Below are 17,997 nucleotides of genomic sequence, written 5' to 3'. Positions count from 1 at the left end.
GATAAAGATATTGAACAAGACCGGCCCCAATACTGAGCCCTGGGGAACACCGCTCGTGACCGGCCGCCAACTGGATTGAACTCCATTCACCACAACTCTCTGGGCCCAACCATCCAGCCAGTTTTTGACCCAGCGCAGAGTCCACCTGTCTAAGCCGTGAGCCGCCAGCTTCTCTAGGAGAATGCTGTGGGAGACGGTGTCAAAGGCCTTACTGAAGTCCAGGTAGACCACATCCGCAGCCTTTCCCTCATCCACTAGGCGGGTCACCTGGTCATAGAAGGAGATCAGGTTGGTCAAGCAGGACCTGCCTCTCATGAACCCGTGCTGGCTGGGCCTGATGTCCTGGTTGTCCCACAGATAGAAAAGAGATTGCATCTCCTCTGACTTTATGGAAATAGGGTGTTAAATGACTGAGAAAGCAGAACAAGACTGGTCTGGGGGTGGGGGGACTGTGACGGGAGGCTGTTCTCTCCATGAAATCTCTGCACAATGTAGAGTACTAGTGTGAAAGAATGGTAGATAGTCTATCTTCATTGCATTTTTTACCACTTTTGAAATCCAGGAGTAAGGAAATCCATTATTTAAAACCAGTGACTCAGAGAGAGAACCTGCTAGGCAAAATTACCTGTTGTGCTGCTATGTTTCAGCATCAGTTTCACTTAAGCTTCTGGGAATCTGTCAGTGTTTTCACTGAACTTAACAAGTCGGGGTCTTGTGCTTGTATAAAACAAATGAAAATGAGCTAATAAGTTTTAACTATGCACTTCAAGTCGAGGGTTAGAGGGAGTGGGTTAGTAGAAAAATGTTCATTGCTATTGAAAGAATCACTTTTAATAAGGGATCATTGCATCAGGTCATAAGGAATGCAAGAATGAGAAAGGATGTCAGTAAAGATAGTTTTAAGCTTGGAGTTAAGTTTGGTGTAGGCACAAGGCTGAGAGCACTGAGCTTATGTATCAAATGTCTCATGATGGCGGGTGCTCAGTTGCTGAAGGTATCCGTAGAGATGCTGTTAGACAGCAGAACCCATTTAAGAATTACTGCAGCACCATGTACAGATCCTCAGTTAGTGGAGGAACCCATCCACTGTGTGTCTGATCACCTCTTCGGAAGAGATTTTAAAATACGGGGGTTTTTTAATTTGGATTTTGTGAACCCAGGGGTAGACACCGCTGAAATTAGATCAAGCATCAAATTATATCACATATTTGGCATAATCAAGAACACTCACAAAGTCACTTGTGACTGCACTTCTGGTTAAAACTCACCCCTGCCAGACACATAGAAATAAAAGTTACAAGGCTTGCTACAACTCCACGGGTTTTCCAAGTCTCTTCTTCCCTGAGGAGAAGGCTGCCTAGGTACTGCTTGAGGAATTCTTAGTAAAAGCATTAGCCAAGGATTTCGGTCAAGATGTAACAGGATGCATTATTGCCAGGCATTTAAAGGTTACTCCAGCGAACCCCTGGCTCTAGGGTTTGTCTGTCCCACTGTATTCAGAAAGAAGGCTTTTTTGTCTCCCTCCATAACTTATGTGTTCCCAGGAGGTACACAGGAAAAGCTTGAAACATTGATACATTTTCCAGTTCTCCTCTTTATTATCAAATCCAGTAAGGACAGAGCATAGCTAGCCTGATTGCGTTTCAGATTAGTTGGTATTTTACCTGTATTTCCATTAACATGGAAAGCCATTTATTATAACAGCAGCAGTTGGGCTCCCAGCTGCCATGAGGTCACATAAGCAACAGTAATCAGGTTCTCCCATGGCCTCCCGCTCTTCTAGGTCAGAGAGGGTATTTTCAGCCTTGCTTGTGTAGAAATATTATTGTGCTTCCCCTTGTGAAAGATAGGGGGTTTCAAAAAGAGTGCATGATTTCAAGAGAAACTTCTTAGTTATCTGTGCTCCATACACCCACCGCCTGGAAAAACCCATGTGCAGTACTTTCATTGTGAGTTGACTTGTTGACTTCATGTCATTGGATACCAAGAGAGCCAGTTGAGCTATTTTTAAAAGGAAATGTTAGCCAATCCTGTCAACACCACCTGCAAGAACCAGGAGAGGAGTTCAAGGTTCTCGAAACTTAGGCAGGGGGCATAGAAGATTAGATTTTCTGAGAGAAAAAATTTACTTTGGAGAAAGTCTACCCCTTCTCCTTTCTGTCTTCCTCCACTCCTACGTCTTTACCACTCACTTCCCATTTATTTTAAGCAAGTACATTAGGTCAAAATCTAGAGGTGGAATTACCGGTTTAGTGAGACCATTGCTTTCTGCAGGTATTGGAGTATTGGAAAGTGCTGTAATAACTGGAAGTGCTTCAAAGCGTGTTTTGCAATAAATTCACCAGCCCTAGAGAAAGGAAATCACTGTCACTATCCACAGTTTGTTTCCAATGCGACTGAATAACCTTAATCTCATCCTAATAAAGCTGGTACGAAGAATAAGAATGGAAGGTAAAGAAAAACAGGTACAAATGAAAGGTTTTCTTACCAATGTTATGGACTTTGTTTACGATGGCTGTTCCCAGCAGCGGAAACACCAAGTTTGTATTTAGGCTGGTGATCTGGGTGCCCTCTATTTGTCGCTTCTAAGCAATTAAGACATGAGCTAATCTGGCAGCTCTACACTTGCAGTCACAGGCACTCAGACCTGACAAACTCTGCTTTGTGTAGCCCAAACTGTGCTTTGCCTAGCCGGCAGCATGCTGGAGGGAACAGCTGCTTAATGACGGACCTTAACCAGCCGTGCTCCCTACTCCTGACACAACAGCTGATGAAAGTCACAGACCTCAAATACATTCTGCTCGGCTGAAGTTGGGAAAAGCCCTAGAACGTGCTGGGCCACATGGGGAGGTAAACGCTGTGAGAGTAAGCTAATGGACAGCCCATAATTGCATAGTGCACTAAGTACACATAAAGGTAGGGCTGTGCTACACTTTCAGGGACAGCTGGGCGAGCTCCCACTTCTCAAGTCAGGCACAGAAGCCTTATTTGATGGTTAGGTATATTTTTTGGTGATCATAGTAGCTTTGACATGTACTTTATAGACTGTTCTTTTTTTTTTTTTTGACATAGCACAGTACTGAGGAGGATGAAAGACCAAACTGCAATTATTTGCCTTTCTTCTTCCTAAGCCCAGCCATATGACAAGTCAAGAATTTTGTGCGTTTGCTCAGCAGGGTCCTTACCTCTCCTGTCTGCAGTGAGAGAGAGAGAACATTTACCCAAGCTGAATGAACAAAACCTGCAGACACTTGCTTCAGTTTGCTTTAGCCTTTCATCATGTACAAGTAATGTTCATTAAATGGCAGAGACTCGGTCGCTTTACATATTTTGCCCAGCAGACATATGTGATGACACTTCCAGGGAGCTCTGAATGACGACGGGAGCTCCACTGACAACAGAGGCGTCGCAGTTTGCAAGCTACACTTACTTTGGTCTGCTGCTGGCTGCTGATGAATTTGAACTACGCTGGGGGAGGGAGGGAGCGAGGGGCAGACACCAAAAGGTAGCTGCCCCTAATTCTGACGTTTTCAACTTTTTAGTAACTAACTTGCGCTTTAGTCACATCTGAAAGTGATTTAAGTAAAAAAAAGATATTTTTGCACAGTGAGTGTCTTCCCTTGCAGCCCCATTATCCGAAGCTGTTTTGGTCCCATGCTGCACATTGTCACTGAGGCTGAACTTCACCATCTTCTGTAATCAAAACAGCCTGGACAGCTACCACTGAACTAAGTGTCTCAATGGGTTATTTCCCAAAGGGATCAGCTGCTGATTTAACAGAAGGTTCCCCTCTCAGGGAGGCTTCCACTTCTTTGTTACCAAACCCCAAAATACCTGTTTGCGTGGCCATACTCCAACAAAGTAACCCACCCCTCCCAGCTGACTACCAGTTATGACTATGGCAAAATTAGTAACTCTAAACAATAGCAGCAGTAGGGTAATCTCTAGAGCAGCCATGAAGTGGTAGGATGGTGTGTGTGATGATACTAAAATATTTTGCTGCAGTATTGACAGCCTCGAATTTGATTGTTGGCTCTTGCAGAGTTTGCTGGGCATAATTATTACATCCCTTAAATTCCACATGGAAAGAGAATTGAGAGGAAATGCCAATTATTAGTCTTCCAAGTAGGAGGACATGGGATCTTAATCACTAACAAAGAGTGGGAAGTGTACAGAAATAAGAGAGCTGAAGCAATAAAAGCAAATTTTACAGATCTGGCCTCCAGGGTACTTTCCGCAAGAGCCAAGATAGGAGAATAAACAACCTCACAATTCCTCAGAGAAAGAAGTCTTTGTAGGGTAGTGCATCTTCACTCCATGGAAGGAGAAATGCTTTCCCTTTTGCTTTGAGCTAATGGTACAGGTAGTGTTTCCTTGTCTCCTGGTACCTTAAGGACTTGAACCTACGCAGTCTGTCCTGTGTGGTGCTTGACCTTCACTGCTCTAAGCTTAATGCCCAGGAGCACACTCAGCACAGCTGAAATATAGACAAGATTTCTGTACAGTTAAAGTAGTTTAACAAGTTCTACTGAACCTGTGCAACTCAGAGTTTGCAGATGCTTGGCCAAGTAAAGGCACTTTTCATAGCCTCTGCCAAATTTCAGAAATTTTCACCAAATTCTGCATGCGCTAAGATTTTTTTCATGTGAAAAGTTTAAAGGAAAATGGTTAAAAATCTACAAAGCCAGGGACAAATCTCATTATTTTTTCTTATTCTTGCAATTGGCAAAAGTATTTTTGCAGATATGTTAAAATATTTGCTTGGTTTTGGGGTTTTTTTTTTCAATTTAGGTCTTTGCCTAGACTGATTTTTTTTTAAGTGGAAAAAATGGGCTTGCACTAGATACAGGATCTTGTAATTGGGAGTGTCAGGTAACCTTATGTGAAAAAATACCTCTTAAGAGAACTACTTATGATATGTGAAACAGTGAGAAAGCAAAAGCCTAGCTTCGTATGTAATGCATGAACTTAGAAATACAAAAGAAATTAATACAACATTAAACTACTGAAAAATGTTGTTCTACTTTATGGTAAGTTATATCTATGAAAAAGCCAATAACAACAGAACAGGAAGGGTGAAAATTGGAAGGCGAGTGGAGCTAAATAATTTCTTGCCATGAGGTGAAAATATAGGTAAGCTTTGTCAAGGACAAGATCTTTGGTGAAAGACGGCAGCGAGGAGAAGTGGTACAGAGCGATGAAGCAAAAGAGCCTTCGGGAAAGGAAGGGGAAATGTGGGAAATGGAAATTTGGGCCAACGCTAGGAGCGTGGCCTCCGCTGGCAGGAGAGTGTGTTTTAATGTGCAAGGGAGATGGCTGTGGATCTTCAGATGCCAGTTCTGGTTACATGTTAAGGCTCAGAGTGATAGTAGCCTCTCAGGGTGGCTGCCCAGGGAAGGTGTGGGGTCTCCTCCACAACATCTCCCAGATGTTCAGCCCGGGGCGGCGTTCTAAGCTGGCCCCCAAGGGCCCCTTCCAACCCGAACCTGTCTGCGCGCTTTGGAGCCTAGTGAGAAGGTGCGATCATGGAGAAAGTGGCAATCTCCATTTCAGGAGGAGAGAGACGTGAGGTATATTTCAGCAGAGACTGAGTTAATGCTAATAAAAAGGCAATATGCCAGAGTTGTGAGAGACTGACAGGTATGGGACCTGTGTAGATTAAATTTGTGTGCATATAAACAAGTCTTATAACAGTCCTTGCAGAGATGTAATTTATAAACATGAGAAAATGTGATTTTATGAAATATACAACTGATAGTAAATCAGCTTACTTTTTACCTTGGGGGTATAATGTGAGGAAGAGAACAGAGCTTGTTTCTGTGAGAAATTCAAAGCAAAAGGAGCACTGCTGCAGATACTGTATCACTTGTGATTAAGGCAAATGTTCTTTGTGTGTAGATGCATGTGATACACATTTGTATTCTCCCCAGTGTTTTCTAGCACTTAAAAGTAATCAAAATGGAATTTGGTCAAGAAATGATAGCTATTCCACAGGGCATTTTGAAGAGACAGGGAGCCGACCTTCTTCTAGTTTTATGTGTCTCAATTTATGTCTCAATTTTATTTGTCTATACTCATAGACTTAGAAACAGAAATAGCTTTTGAAAGAAAATGAGTCGCTGGCCTCCACGTGAAGAAGATCTGAAGACAAATAACCTCAGCCTGGAGTTAGCCATACTTCTGTAATGTAATCACAAATGCTTCTCACCCTTGTGGATGAGCTCCAGGGAAACCTGAATGAAAAGCTCACATGAGAGCAAAGCATTCCCTTGTGAGTTTCACCTTAAATACATTTTGGACAATTGATTAGCATCATCTAGAGGATACCAGGGAAGTCATAATGCAGGGGAATATCTCTGACATGTTGATTTTGCTTCTGTCCTGTGCCCCGACAAGCACTCCTTGCCTAAAAAAGGCCAGGAAAAATTAACAGTTATGGTCTCACTTCAGGGGATGGGTTTCTCCACAACTAATGGCAGTGGTCTAGGTCTCCTTCATACAGGTGTCAGCCATCCCCATTCAATAGATACTACCCGGGGAATACGTCCCGAAGGGCTTCCTGCCATCATGGCTCGTAGCTCTCTTGGCTTTGGGATCAGTGTTCTCCACGTCCTGCGGGAGGGCAACCATCTGCAGCAACTGATTCACCCCTCCAAGACTGCTCCCTGTCACAAATATTCTGGCACTTTGTCAAATGTAGTTTTAAATGAGGCACGTTTTGGCTTCACTGAGTCTGGTTTCTTTCCTGTGGTCCTGGGCCACTATCTTCTGCAGTCACCTGTGGTTTTTGTATTATTCTTTTCCTTGTTTTGCTGGTTGTTGTTCATGAATCTACACACAGGCAGTAGGTGCCCTAGGGTAGTGTGCTGTAGCTACTCTTCCAGCTCCCCAACAGCGCAGCCTTTCTTCTAGGCCATGTTCTCCTTACTTAAGCAGACAGAGTAAATTTGATTGACATGTTGGTACACTAACATTTTTTTTAAGATAAAGCTGTGACACCTGCCCTGCATTTCCAGCTTCTTTTGAATTAGGAAGCAGCAAGAGACAGAAGAACTTCAGCTCTCATTTTCAGGGCAGTCCTAATGCTCTTGAAAGGATACCATGGAGGTATCTAGGTGTCCCTCTCTCTGGATGGGTATCTCTTCTTCTTTCAGACTGGGAGTCAGGGCTGCCGCCTCTTGCTGGGGACTGGGATTATTTCGGTGGGTTGAACTGATGTCAGCACTTGCAGTGCTGTGGACAGGGGTGACTAGCTGTTCTCTTAGGGCCAGCTTTAATCAGGGAGCAGGGGTAAGTCAAGTATTTTAATAGTGGGCTAATAGGAATTGAACTCAGATGGCATTTCAGTCATCTGACACATGATCTACAACAGATGCTGACCAAAAATTAGAGATACTGAATTAGGGTAAAAGCGTTGCAAAACAAAGCAAAACAAAACCCAAACTGAAAAAAAGGCCCAAAACAATGAACACTCCTCAGTCATCATTTTCAAGCTACAAGGTCAGACTCCCTCTACCCCTTCAGGGCTATCTCTTCATACACTATGTTTGGGCAATCTTCTTGAGACAGAATAAATGTGTGCGTGCTATTTTTACCCCATTTTCTCCCACTTCTATGTCTACGTCCATGGAAGTCTTGCACAGAGCACTAGCTATTTCCCTCAAACTGCCTACCAGTGGCTCCTGCCTTTACGAGAAACCCAGCCAGAAGCAGAGATGCAGATGGGATAACACTCAGGTAGCACCGAGACAGTGGTCTGATTATGCCATGCTTATAGAGCATCGGATCTGTCAGGTGTCCTTCTGGCAGTGCTGTTGATGACAGGGGGAGGCAGAACAGCCAGAGCCAGCTGGTACATTTGATGCTGAAGATTTCAATGTGACAGGATTTAGTAAATGAAAACTCAGCCAACAATCATCAAGATTATTTGACACAGGAGAAAGACTGTCCCCTACGTCAGCTTGCTCTTTAACTGGATACTTTGGCTCTCTTCCATTTCCTTGGGGGAGGGCAGGTAGGAAGAAAGATGTAGGGGGAGGGGGAACATCTTACAAATGGTTCGCTGAACGGAACATACATTTGGCCAAGTTAGTGCCAAACTGAGCAGGTTTCTGATGTCACCCTTAGGTAGATAACTAGCTGGGACAGACTTGAAAACAGCTCAGGCAGAATCCCAGCTTCAAACTGAAGAAGCCATAGGAACGTGCCAGCTTCCACTAGGTCACAGTATGCTTTTCCAGGATAAGCAAAATTGAGGACTGACAAGAATTAAGTTTCTTGGATTTTACTTGCTTTTATTTGAAACACATGCACTGGTCAAGTATTGACTGCATAGTCAATAGTTAACTTCAAATGAAGTAGAAAACATGCCCTTCTAGTTAGATGTAGACTATTGAAATTCTATGCAGTACATAGGTAATAAAACATTTTCAAAAGCAGAAGAAAACATACACAATAGGTGTGGCTTTCTCAGTGGATTTTTTTATGCTTTTATATGTCTAATCCAATACAAAGTAAAACATCAGTCATCCAGTAGTCTCTGGGAGGGGAGGATCATGCGAGAAATGGTCAAACTCTATAAAACCAGCTTAAGAGACAGACTTTGAATTTTTGGCAACAGAGGTGTATAGCTGTAGATTGGAACCAACCCTCTTCTGCCAACATTAGTGAATAGCGCTGAAAGCTCATGCAGAATAGGAGAAGCTAGACCCTTGACATTTTTCTCACAATTGTTTCTTTTTAAATCACTGCCTTTGCGTGCAAAGGTTTGTTGGGTTCATCCGTTATGCATGTCCTAAAAATTTGATAGAGGTCTCATATGTTCCTTCTAAGAGGATAAAGCCAGCTGCAGTACCCAATTGTAAAGATGTGGTTACTGGCTTGAAATGTCATTAAGTGTATTATTTGGTATTCCTCTGACTTGAATCTTTTGTGTGGGAATTTAAAAATGCTAGTTCTCTCTGATTTTAGAGAACATTAGAGACAGCACACAATTATTCATAAAAAAAGGCTCAAGGGGTTGTTACTGGGTTCTATAGTAAAGGTTTGTTCTTTCTAGTGATAACATAATGTGTCATAGAAGACATTACATAGAAGTAGCTGTAGACGTTGGTGCCTGCCTTTTTGAGAAGTGTTTTAGGAATATGACTTACTTCAACTAACCTGTTCATGTACCTACCAGATTGTGCTCAGCCTGGAAGTATTGTGCGCTTTTTTCTGTTGTTTCTAAAAGAAGGGTCAGCAATGTCAGTGGCTTTGTTTTAATCGCGTTTGATGAATAGCAATTTACTGTGACATTTTCACCTACTACTGTATTAGGTTAGCTGTTCATTAAAAACTCAGGAGAAGGTGCCATCACCAATAGTCTTTCTTCCAGCATCTGGATTTCCTAGTTCTCCCTTCAAGTTTGGTGTGAATAAGCCAGCTGAAAGTAGGATGGCATCTGAAATATGTATGATCAAGCTGACTTCTCATATTAAGTATTGTTGGTTGTTGTTGTTGTTGTTGTTGTTGTTATTACGACCTAGTTCTGTGTGATTTCATTGACAAGCTACACAAATCTTTGTAGAGATATGCTCTGTTGTGTGTGAAACAAACATGGAATACGGATGCTACTGATGAAGTTTTGTTATTGATTTTTCTTCACACAAAAAGTGTACAAAATAGAGTCAGATAAAAAAAATGGAGACCTTGCCCTGGCTTATATTTTTCTTCCTTTATGAGAGATTTAATTGGAAATCTAACAGGAAAATAGACTGGAAGATTACCAACTGCGTGGCTGGCATGCCATGAAAGATCAAGTGCCTTTGTCTTTCAGATTACACTCCAAAGCAGCTTTATCAAGTAACTGAGATTTCTTGTGGGTTTAAGGATGCTAAATATGACATCAGCAGCTTCAGTAGCAAAAATATTCTAAGGTACATGGGGTAGAAAAGCTACACAAGTTCTCGTATAGTGTTTGGAAGTTGAGGATGAAGAACCTTTCGCACTGTCATCTTAAAGTGAAAAAGGAAAAAGAAAGCTACAGAAGCTAAACAATCTGTACACAGCCCTATTGACTGTTCATTTCCTAAGGATCTTTCCAAAGAAGCATTTAGGAGGATTGCTTTTTCAGGGCTAGCCTCTAGAGTATTTCATCATGTCAGCCAACCATTCCACAGGAGTAGAAATTAATGGCAACATACCTCTTACGAAAGTCCCTTCTGGATTTTGCCAGTTTACCTTACCTGGTACACAGTGTGTCTCTGGGGAAAATTGGTCAGAAGTATCTACTTGTCTGTCACTTGTTCATACAAAAGAGATCAGAGTTCAGCCTGTAAAACCAGAGAGGGAGAGAAAGAGGAGTGCTCAAGTCTTTCTGTCTGTCCTAGTTAGGTGGAAAACTTAGTTACCCTGGGGCCAGAGTCACACGGAGCTAGTTTCACTGGCTTGGGGACTGTGCTCGGCAAAGATTTGTCTCTCTGCAGAGGGATCATAGTGCCATGCCTCTTGACAGAACGTGATTTCTTAAAGCCACGTTTATCCCAGGGACCTTGTTAGAAGTGGATTACCATCCTCCACAGGCTCCGGTATTCAGTAGTTGTCCAAACCAGGAAGGAGGGACTTGTGCTTGTGAAACTGTGCTGGAAATAATTCAGCTGTTTACATGTAATGAGAAGCTTTTAAACCAGACTACCTGAAATTGGTTAGCTTTCTCTTTAAATTGAAGCTGCCAGAAATATTTCACTGTTGACAAAAGAAAAGAGGGGGAAAAAGCCATGATCAAGGAACCCTCTGTATGGCATAATCTAAGGCTATTTGCCTATTACTGGCAACAGCAGCAGGGAGATTCAGCATCTTTAGGAAGTTTAAATGAAAAGATTATAACTGTATACACCTTGGTATCGATTACAACATCATCACAAGCATCATCACAAAAGACAGCTAAACTTAACTATTCATTTCAGAGGCCGCAGTCTTTTCCACAAATTGAGTACAGTTTTATGCACTCACTAGTGGTTTTGGCATCTGCAGATTAAATATAATTTGAACTCTTACCAGTGCAATAGATGGAATTATCTATACCCCGGAAAAGGTTGCATATAGCAGCTGCAGATATTTCATATCTAACACATGGTATTTTCAGGAAGGTACAAAGGGCAAGACAGATGAAAGCATTTGGAGCCTCCAGCGTTCAGGTCAGACCAATGTTGCAAGAGAGAGATTTGGCAGATATCAAGGATGGAGAAGTTGGTATTTTCTATAGCTTTTTGCTGTGTTGACAGTGCAGCTTTATTTTAAAAAATTAAGCACATCTCACAGAAAGAGTGGAGAACAGTAGGAAAAATGCTCATTTCTGCTATGGGGATGCGGTTTCTTTTATAGTTAATGGGAGTTGCTTCCTTATATGGTCTTTGGAAGGGGGGGGGGGAAGTCAAAAGACTGCAACAAAAAGACTATGCTTACATTTGAAATCGAAGGACTTCACCACGATTACCTGATGATACTCTGCCTGGTTTGCTCTTTCAGAAAAAGCGGTATTAGAACTGCTGTGTAAGTGGATAGACTGAGATTTGGAGGGTGGGTTGGCGAGGTGTTTCTGGTTGGCCTCATTGCCATGGCCCTGTCAGCACACATCAGCTGTAACCCATAGGAACTAAATACTTTTGAAAACAAGTCGTATTTCATCCTTCATGCTTTTTGACTCTAATATTGTTTTAACAGTTTGCTGGGTGTACCAGATGATTGATGCTGTCACACTGAAGATAAAATTTATCATTCTGTCATTTTTATTCAATATTTTAGAAGCATTTTGGTGCAAGCTAGAATCTGAAGCAACGTTACACATTTTTCCTATGGTTCACCTTAGTTATAAAAATAATCCATCTAATTCTCAGTGATTCATTGGCAGACATTTCCTAAATACGGACCTAGAATGAATTAGTAGGTTAGTTGAACCTGAATATGTCTTGAAATACATGTGCTGTATTTCTTTTAAAATATGTTACAAGGAGATATAAATGAATATAGGATCAGAACCTTGTGAAGTACATGAAAGGAGAACAGTTATGTTTAGTCATGTTCATATTTGGCCTAGTTTCATAATAAACATAATAGAATAATATCAGCTATTTACAACAATTACATGGGATGTAGTGAAAAGCTCATTACACTGAAAAACAGTTTGAGCTCCTGAAATTTCAGCATGTAATGTCAGAGTTTTTACCTGTAAAGATGGCCTGCAAGGACTGTGCTTTGTTCAGTTCAGGGCTGAGGCCTCAAAGCGACATTTAAATGGTCTTGTATCATCCATGATTATTAGCAAGTCATAAAATTACTCTAAAAAGGAAAGAAAATGACTTCCAGTATAGCAGGAGTTCCATTATATACTTCAGAAGTAGATATTTACCTCATCTTCAAGTCTGCTTGACTTTAATTTACTGTCCATATGAAATTATGAAGTTGCCTGTGTCACAAGTCAAATGTTACTACCCAGACAAATAAGGTCCAACTTGGGGTGAAAACAATGAGAGCTGAATTTGCTTGTTCCTTCAGAAATCGGCTGCAGAAGACTGTTTTTGGTATACTTCCACATGTGCTACATTATTTGTTCTTTCTGTGTTTCAACAGGCCTTGAATAGGGGCATTGCTGCTGTCAAGGAAGATGCTGTGGAAATGCTAGCCAGCTATGGGCTGGCATACTCCCTGATGAAGTTCTTCACGGGTCCGATGAGTGACTTCAAAAATGTAGGTCTGGTGTTTGTGAACAGCAAGCGAGACAGGACCAAAGCAGTTTTGTGCATGGTTGTGGCTGGCGCTGTAGCTGCTGTATTTCATACCTTAATAGGTAAGGTCACTTCACGTCTAATTAGTATGTCTTTTAATTCGCTTTCTTTGCCTGTTCTTCAAACTGATTAATATGTAGGCTTAAGATTTCATTTATAAGTGCAACAGGAGTTGCAAAAGAGATTAAATCTCTTGGACTGGTATCATGCCCATCCATGCAATTTTTATGACTTTTTAAACAGGTTGTTAAGTGGCAGATTCCACCCCCAGGGCTCTCCTGCCTGGCAGCAAAACATGCTGCTGATCTCTTTCAGTCAGGTGTGTGAGCAAAACTTTGGCAAGGTTGATAGGTTGCATGAAGCTGATAGCTCAGTCTTACTGCTAGGTAGTGATGATCAACTAGCAGTATCTGCCCAAATGGGTTCAGTAGGACTTCAAGGTGTGCTTGGTAGGGCTGCTTGTCAGAACTTGGTGGCATTGTTGGTGTACTCTGTACCTATTTATTTGCACTTACCTCTGTACCCTTTGCACTTACCTCACAGTACAAAACTCTAAGCAAGTAGGTGCCAGCATCCTCATTAAAATATCAGGTATTACTCTCTACTAGTGCTAGTCATCATCCACTTCTGTTGAATAATCTGTAAGAGAAGTAGTTACTAAGAGCACTTTATGCCAAACTGAGACCAGCTCCCTGAGTGTACTCTGAAACAAAGAAAATACACAACCAGATATGAACTGAACATAAAAAGTAAGGCAGCCACAGAATTTGCCAGTTTCTGAGAGCCTGGAGAAATGGGATATCAACCCAAGCATCAGCCACAGCAATAAAAAGCCATGTGACCTGGAAGACTTTAACTTCATCCTCTCCAAGAACTGCACCAGATTCTCTGCACCTTCTGGCTCATCCTACAGAGCCAAAACCTCTGGACCTCAGCAACGAGGAACAGGAGACGCTGGAGGAAGAAGCAGAAAGTGCATTGCATTCAACAGGTAAAATCCTAAAAGCTGGGAGCTCTGAGGGTTGGGAGGAGGGAGATAATGCAACAGCCTATGGAGGCATGTGTTGGTTGACAGGCAGTAGGGTTGAGTTGGATGACCAGGAGTAGGGGACCATTCCATCGCAGAAAGATGGGAAATGTGAGTGTGATGGCAATATCCAAATGTGAAATTACAGAGTGGCCTGGAAGCGAGGCACCATTCATTATCAGGCTATTAGTATCTCAAGAGCACCATGTACTGCTGGTCAGCTTATGGAATGGAATAGAATAGAATAGAATAGAATAGAATAGAATAGAATAGAATAGAATAGAATAGAATAGAATAGACTATTTCAGTTCCTGCACACGTAGGTACCAGAGCCATCTGGTAAATAGGAATGCCCCCTGCTCTTATCCTTTAACAGGCTACCAGCTATATTCACCAGCTTTATGTGCCTCCCAAGCACTCCAGTTTGTTTGACCATCATGTTTCTTATTCCACCACTGGTAAAACAGCCCTGTGCTGTTTACCTTTACTCCATGTTACGGTCATAATAAATGCTTACAGTAACGGCTCACTAGCCGTGGCAGCTCTGTGCCGGGGGTAAGCTGTTGCTAATTTTATAAGCTGAATCCATGCATTCAAGTTAATTTAATACACTGGTATCGATTGTTCACTTTCTCAATATGTTTACAGTTGAGGCTGCTGTATTGAGTCAGTATGGGCTCAACTTTGGGCCATTTTTACGTTTGGCTCTCATATTTCTTTGCTTGGAATGTTTCTTCAGCCCCCAGAGCTGCTCTTCTGGTTGCTCACTTGTTTTCCTGCCAGTGCTGGTCAAAGTTTTTGGCTTTGCCAGCTGGATAAAGAAATATTTTCTAGTCATCCAACATTTTATTTTAAGCTACAATAGATTTTAAGAAAAAGTATAATCATCAAATTTCCAGGTGAAAGACATAGCTGGATTTTTCCATGTGGGACTTCTTATTGAAGGGAGGTGTCTGGGGCCACCGTTGGAAAACATGCCAGATAAGTTTCTTGCCTTTGCCTGGAAGTAGAGCCCTGCTGAGTTCAGAACCTCTGAAATGCCCTCTCTGCAGATACTGGGAAAAAAAGAAAAAGGAAGGCTGTACTTACCATGCTGTAAAGTCCTGAATTAAAGGGCTTCACAGATATTGCAGACTGCAAGATATTTTTTAGTATTTTAACTTGTCTGTGCCTGAAAATATGCAAAGGCCACAGCAGAGACTGGCAGAGTGCCCGAGAGAATGGAGTTAGTCAGATTCTAGCACCAATTGCCTGGGTGATGTTGCCAAGTTTCATGTTCCAAGTTTCCTTTGAACCTGTTTCAAATTCTGATTATTCTTCTCTGACCCACAGATGCACAACCTGCCTACCAGGAGGAAGAGAAGGAGTCCAGTGACAGGCAGCCTCCTAGGACCTGCAACTCCACAGCAGCTGCAAGCCTATCACAGGCTACCTACAGGAGACACAAATACAGGTTACCGATGGTCAGCAGATGAAAAAGAGAAACAAACAGCACTCAGGGGACTGAATTTCTTCCACATGCCATGTATATGGGGCTAAGGAAGACGACATGACTGTCTGCCGTGGACTGTCGAAGCCCAGGAACAGGGAACAAAAAGCCCAATGAAATGAGGAGGAGTACCAAAAGTCAGAAGGAAGAAAACAAGTGGTGGTAGAAACACAGTGACCACAGTGAATCACCACATTTCCAACTGTGATAGAGACTATTTGCAGTCTGCACACACAGCTCCTCACAAACAGCAGCCTCTAGTTATTTAAAATATCAAAACAGACCGTTTCACCCACCTGACTCATGCTTCATTGCTTCAGCACCAGCTCCCCGCTACTGCTGCCCCACTGGGGCTAACGCAATCCTGTGTGGGAATGACTGGCTGAGCCAAACCACTTGAACTCACAGTCGCAAGCTCTGGGTCCGTAAGTCATAACCCCACCACATTCCCATGAACGTCTGCAAAGTCCTCACCAACAGCTCCTATCACTCCCCTGTACAGGTAGCAGTAAGAACCAAGAAACAAGTTGACCTTGACCAAAGGGATTTGAAACCATATTCTCATCCCACTTATAATGCTGCTGCAAACCTTGGTCGGTACAGTATTCCTGGATTTGCTGTTTCAGTTGCAATCTGGAAATAGAAGATAATGTGCTGCCTGCCTTCCTTTGTGCTATTTTGGGGGCAGCTACTGCCGCCAGTTAGGATTTCCTGGTGGGAAGTTCACTACGTAGCGAGGGTCTAAAGTGCCTCATTATTTCAGAGATTGGCTTTTGGTGGGAATATTGGGCTGTAAGAGAAGGGATTCAAGATGCCAAGCCTGTCTGTGCATATTTTTGACATCTTACTAAATTGCCAGCTTGACAGAGGAGAGAAATCATTTATATAACATTATGCTAACGTAATGCATTTCATGGTGTTGCTGGTAAGTCTGCCATACTAAGTGGGTCCTTTTAACACCAGTGTCATGGAAGACATGCACGGTTTTTTTGGCAATAAAACAGCATTGTTCAGCTTTTCACTAGTTTACTGAGAAATAGTATGCTGAGAAAGTTTATTTCCTTTTGCATATTAATATTACTTTCCACAGCTCTCTGAGGTTCTGGAAATGACAAGGCAGAAGTTACTTTGGGGAAACATCCTGTTTGCTTAAGTAGACATCCTTAACTGGTGCCCACTACACCTGATTAAAAACTACATGATGGATCGTTTGTCATCACCGGGAAAAAAAGGTTGGAACTTTAGTAACCAGGCAAACCTATAGCAGACAGGATAGTCAAGACATGCGAGTGATTTGTTTTGTACCAATTTATTACTGACAGGCTAGCGGGCATGGGCCACTCCCTGCACAGATTGCACAGGGGAAAACTTTAGCAGTTGCTAGTAATTCCACTGATTCTTTTGAACTTCCCACATGCATGGTCACTGCATGTACATGAAAGATCTGCATAAGAAGCGAGACATAGATGTAATCCCACCATTTCCAATGTAACACTACTGGAATTTTCTAGAGAATAGGAGTTACAGAGTGGCTTTGGACAACCTGAGCTATTTTTCCCAGTCAGTCTTGTTCCTGCATGCCAGCTGTACAGGCTCATACTAAACATTTTGCCCTGGAAAAAGATGATAGCACAGGAACACAAATCGGAATATAATCCAGGCTTGCTTTTTTTTTCTTCATTCTAAAAGATGATAAAATGTTATTCGTTAAAAATGTGTCCTACTTCAGCATCTTCAGATGGCCATTGCTAAAGTAGTAACATGCTTCCCCATGCCCCAACCATTCTCCCACAACAGGGGCAGTTTTTTATCAGCAAGGTATTCAGGTCAAAGGAAGAAGGAAGAAAGCCTATGACCAAAGCATTTGTGGATTTTAGGACAGCAATGATTGGGTTTTAGTTAAAACAGGCTAATTTTGAGACTTACGAGATGCTGGCCTATGTAAAGATATTTCTGTGACCAACAGTCATTGATAGATTCGGGAAAATCAACTAATGCAATTTTGGAACTAGAGCTGAGCACAAAAAAATATGATTGCAGTAATCAGTCTGCATTGAGATGCTCCTAAGCTGCTTTTTTAAAAATTTACTTATTACTATGAGCAAAAAAATCACAAAGCCTAAAACACTCTGATCATCTGGGCTTTCACAAGGGGAACACAGGCTTTTGCTTCTGCTTTAAGTCAGGCTAGTCAAAGACATAAAGAAACTATGTACCCTGTGCCATCTCCAAATGAAGATTTGCCATTCCTTTTTTTTTTTTTTTTCCAAATTGGCATTTTGTTATCTGCCCAAATCACTTAGCTGAACAAACTCCTGACCAGCACCAGTTCTGGCCATGTGAGCCATCTTTCTGACAAGCAGCAGAATAGATTTTTACTTCTCAAGCCTCCAAGTTCATTTTTAAAACGGGCAGTGAAGTATGAAAATGGAATGCATCTAAAAAGAACACACTTTAACCCAAAAACATTTTTGCATTTTTTTTTTCCTCCAGTAAAGCTAATATTGACATACGTAGCTCTGTGTCTGGAAGTAAATGGTATCACTTCCTATGAGGGTTTCTCTTTGTTTTCTTTATGATGTAAGTATAACATGCTGGGTAGTAGACAGCTCCAAAATGACTACGGTACAGCTCTTTGCTTGAGACTGCTGGCATCATTAAGAGCGTGTTCAGTTGTTTTAAGAATGTCTGAAGTTTATGTGGTAGTAATGGGCTTG

At 42.0% G+C, this 17,997-nt stretch overlaps 1 protein-coding gene across 1 annotated transcript in view; it reads left to right on the top strand.

The window, feature by feature from the left end:
* Positions 1-5,525: 5,525 nt before the first annotated feature.
* The window catches only part of ANKH (ANKH inorganic pyrophosphate transport regulator), a 49,451-nt gene continuing 36,979 nt past the window's right edge, over positions 5,526-17,997 (top strand). Inside the window, exons 1-2 of the mRNA XM_009325002.1 lie at positions 5,526-5,570; positions 12,535-12,826. Of these exons, the coding sequence (XP_009323277.1) occupies positions 5,526-5,570; positions 12,535-12,826 (337 nt within the window). The remainder of the gene's footprint in view (positions 5,571-12,534; positions 12,827-17,997) is intronic.

This window comes from Pygoscelis adeliae, unplaced genomic scaffold (assembly GCF_000699105.1).
Source record: "Pygoscelis adeliae isolate BGI_AS28 unplaced genomic scaffold, ASM69910v1 Scaffold86, whole genome shotgun sequence".
Classification (NCBI taxonomy): Eukaryota; Metazoa; Chordata; class Aves; order Sphenisciformes; family Spheniscidae; genus Pygoscelis; species Pygoscelis adeliae.
The sequence above is the reverse complement of the archived record's forward strand: the minus strand, read 5'-3'. Positions and strand labels throughout refer to the sequence as shown.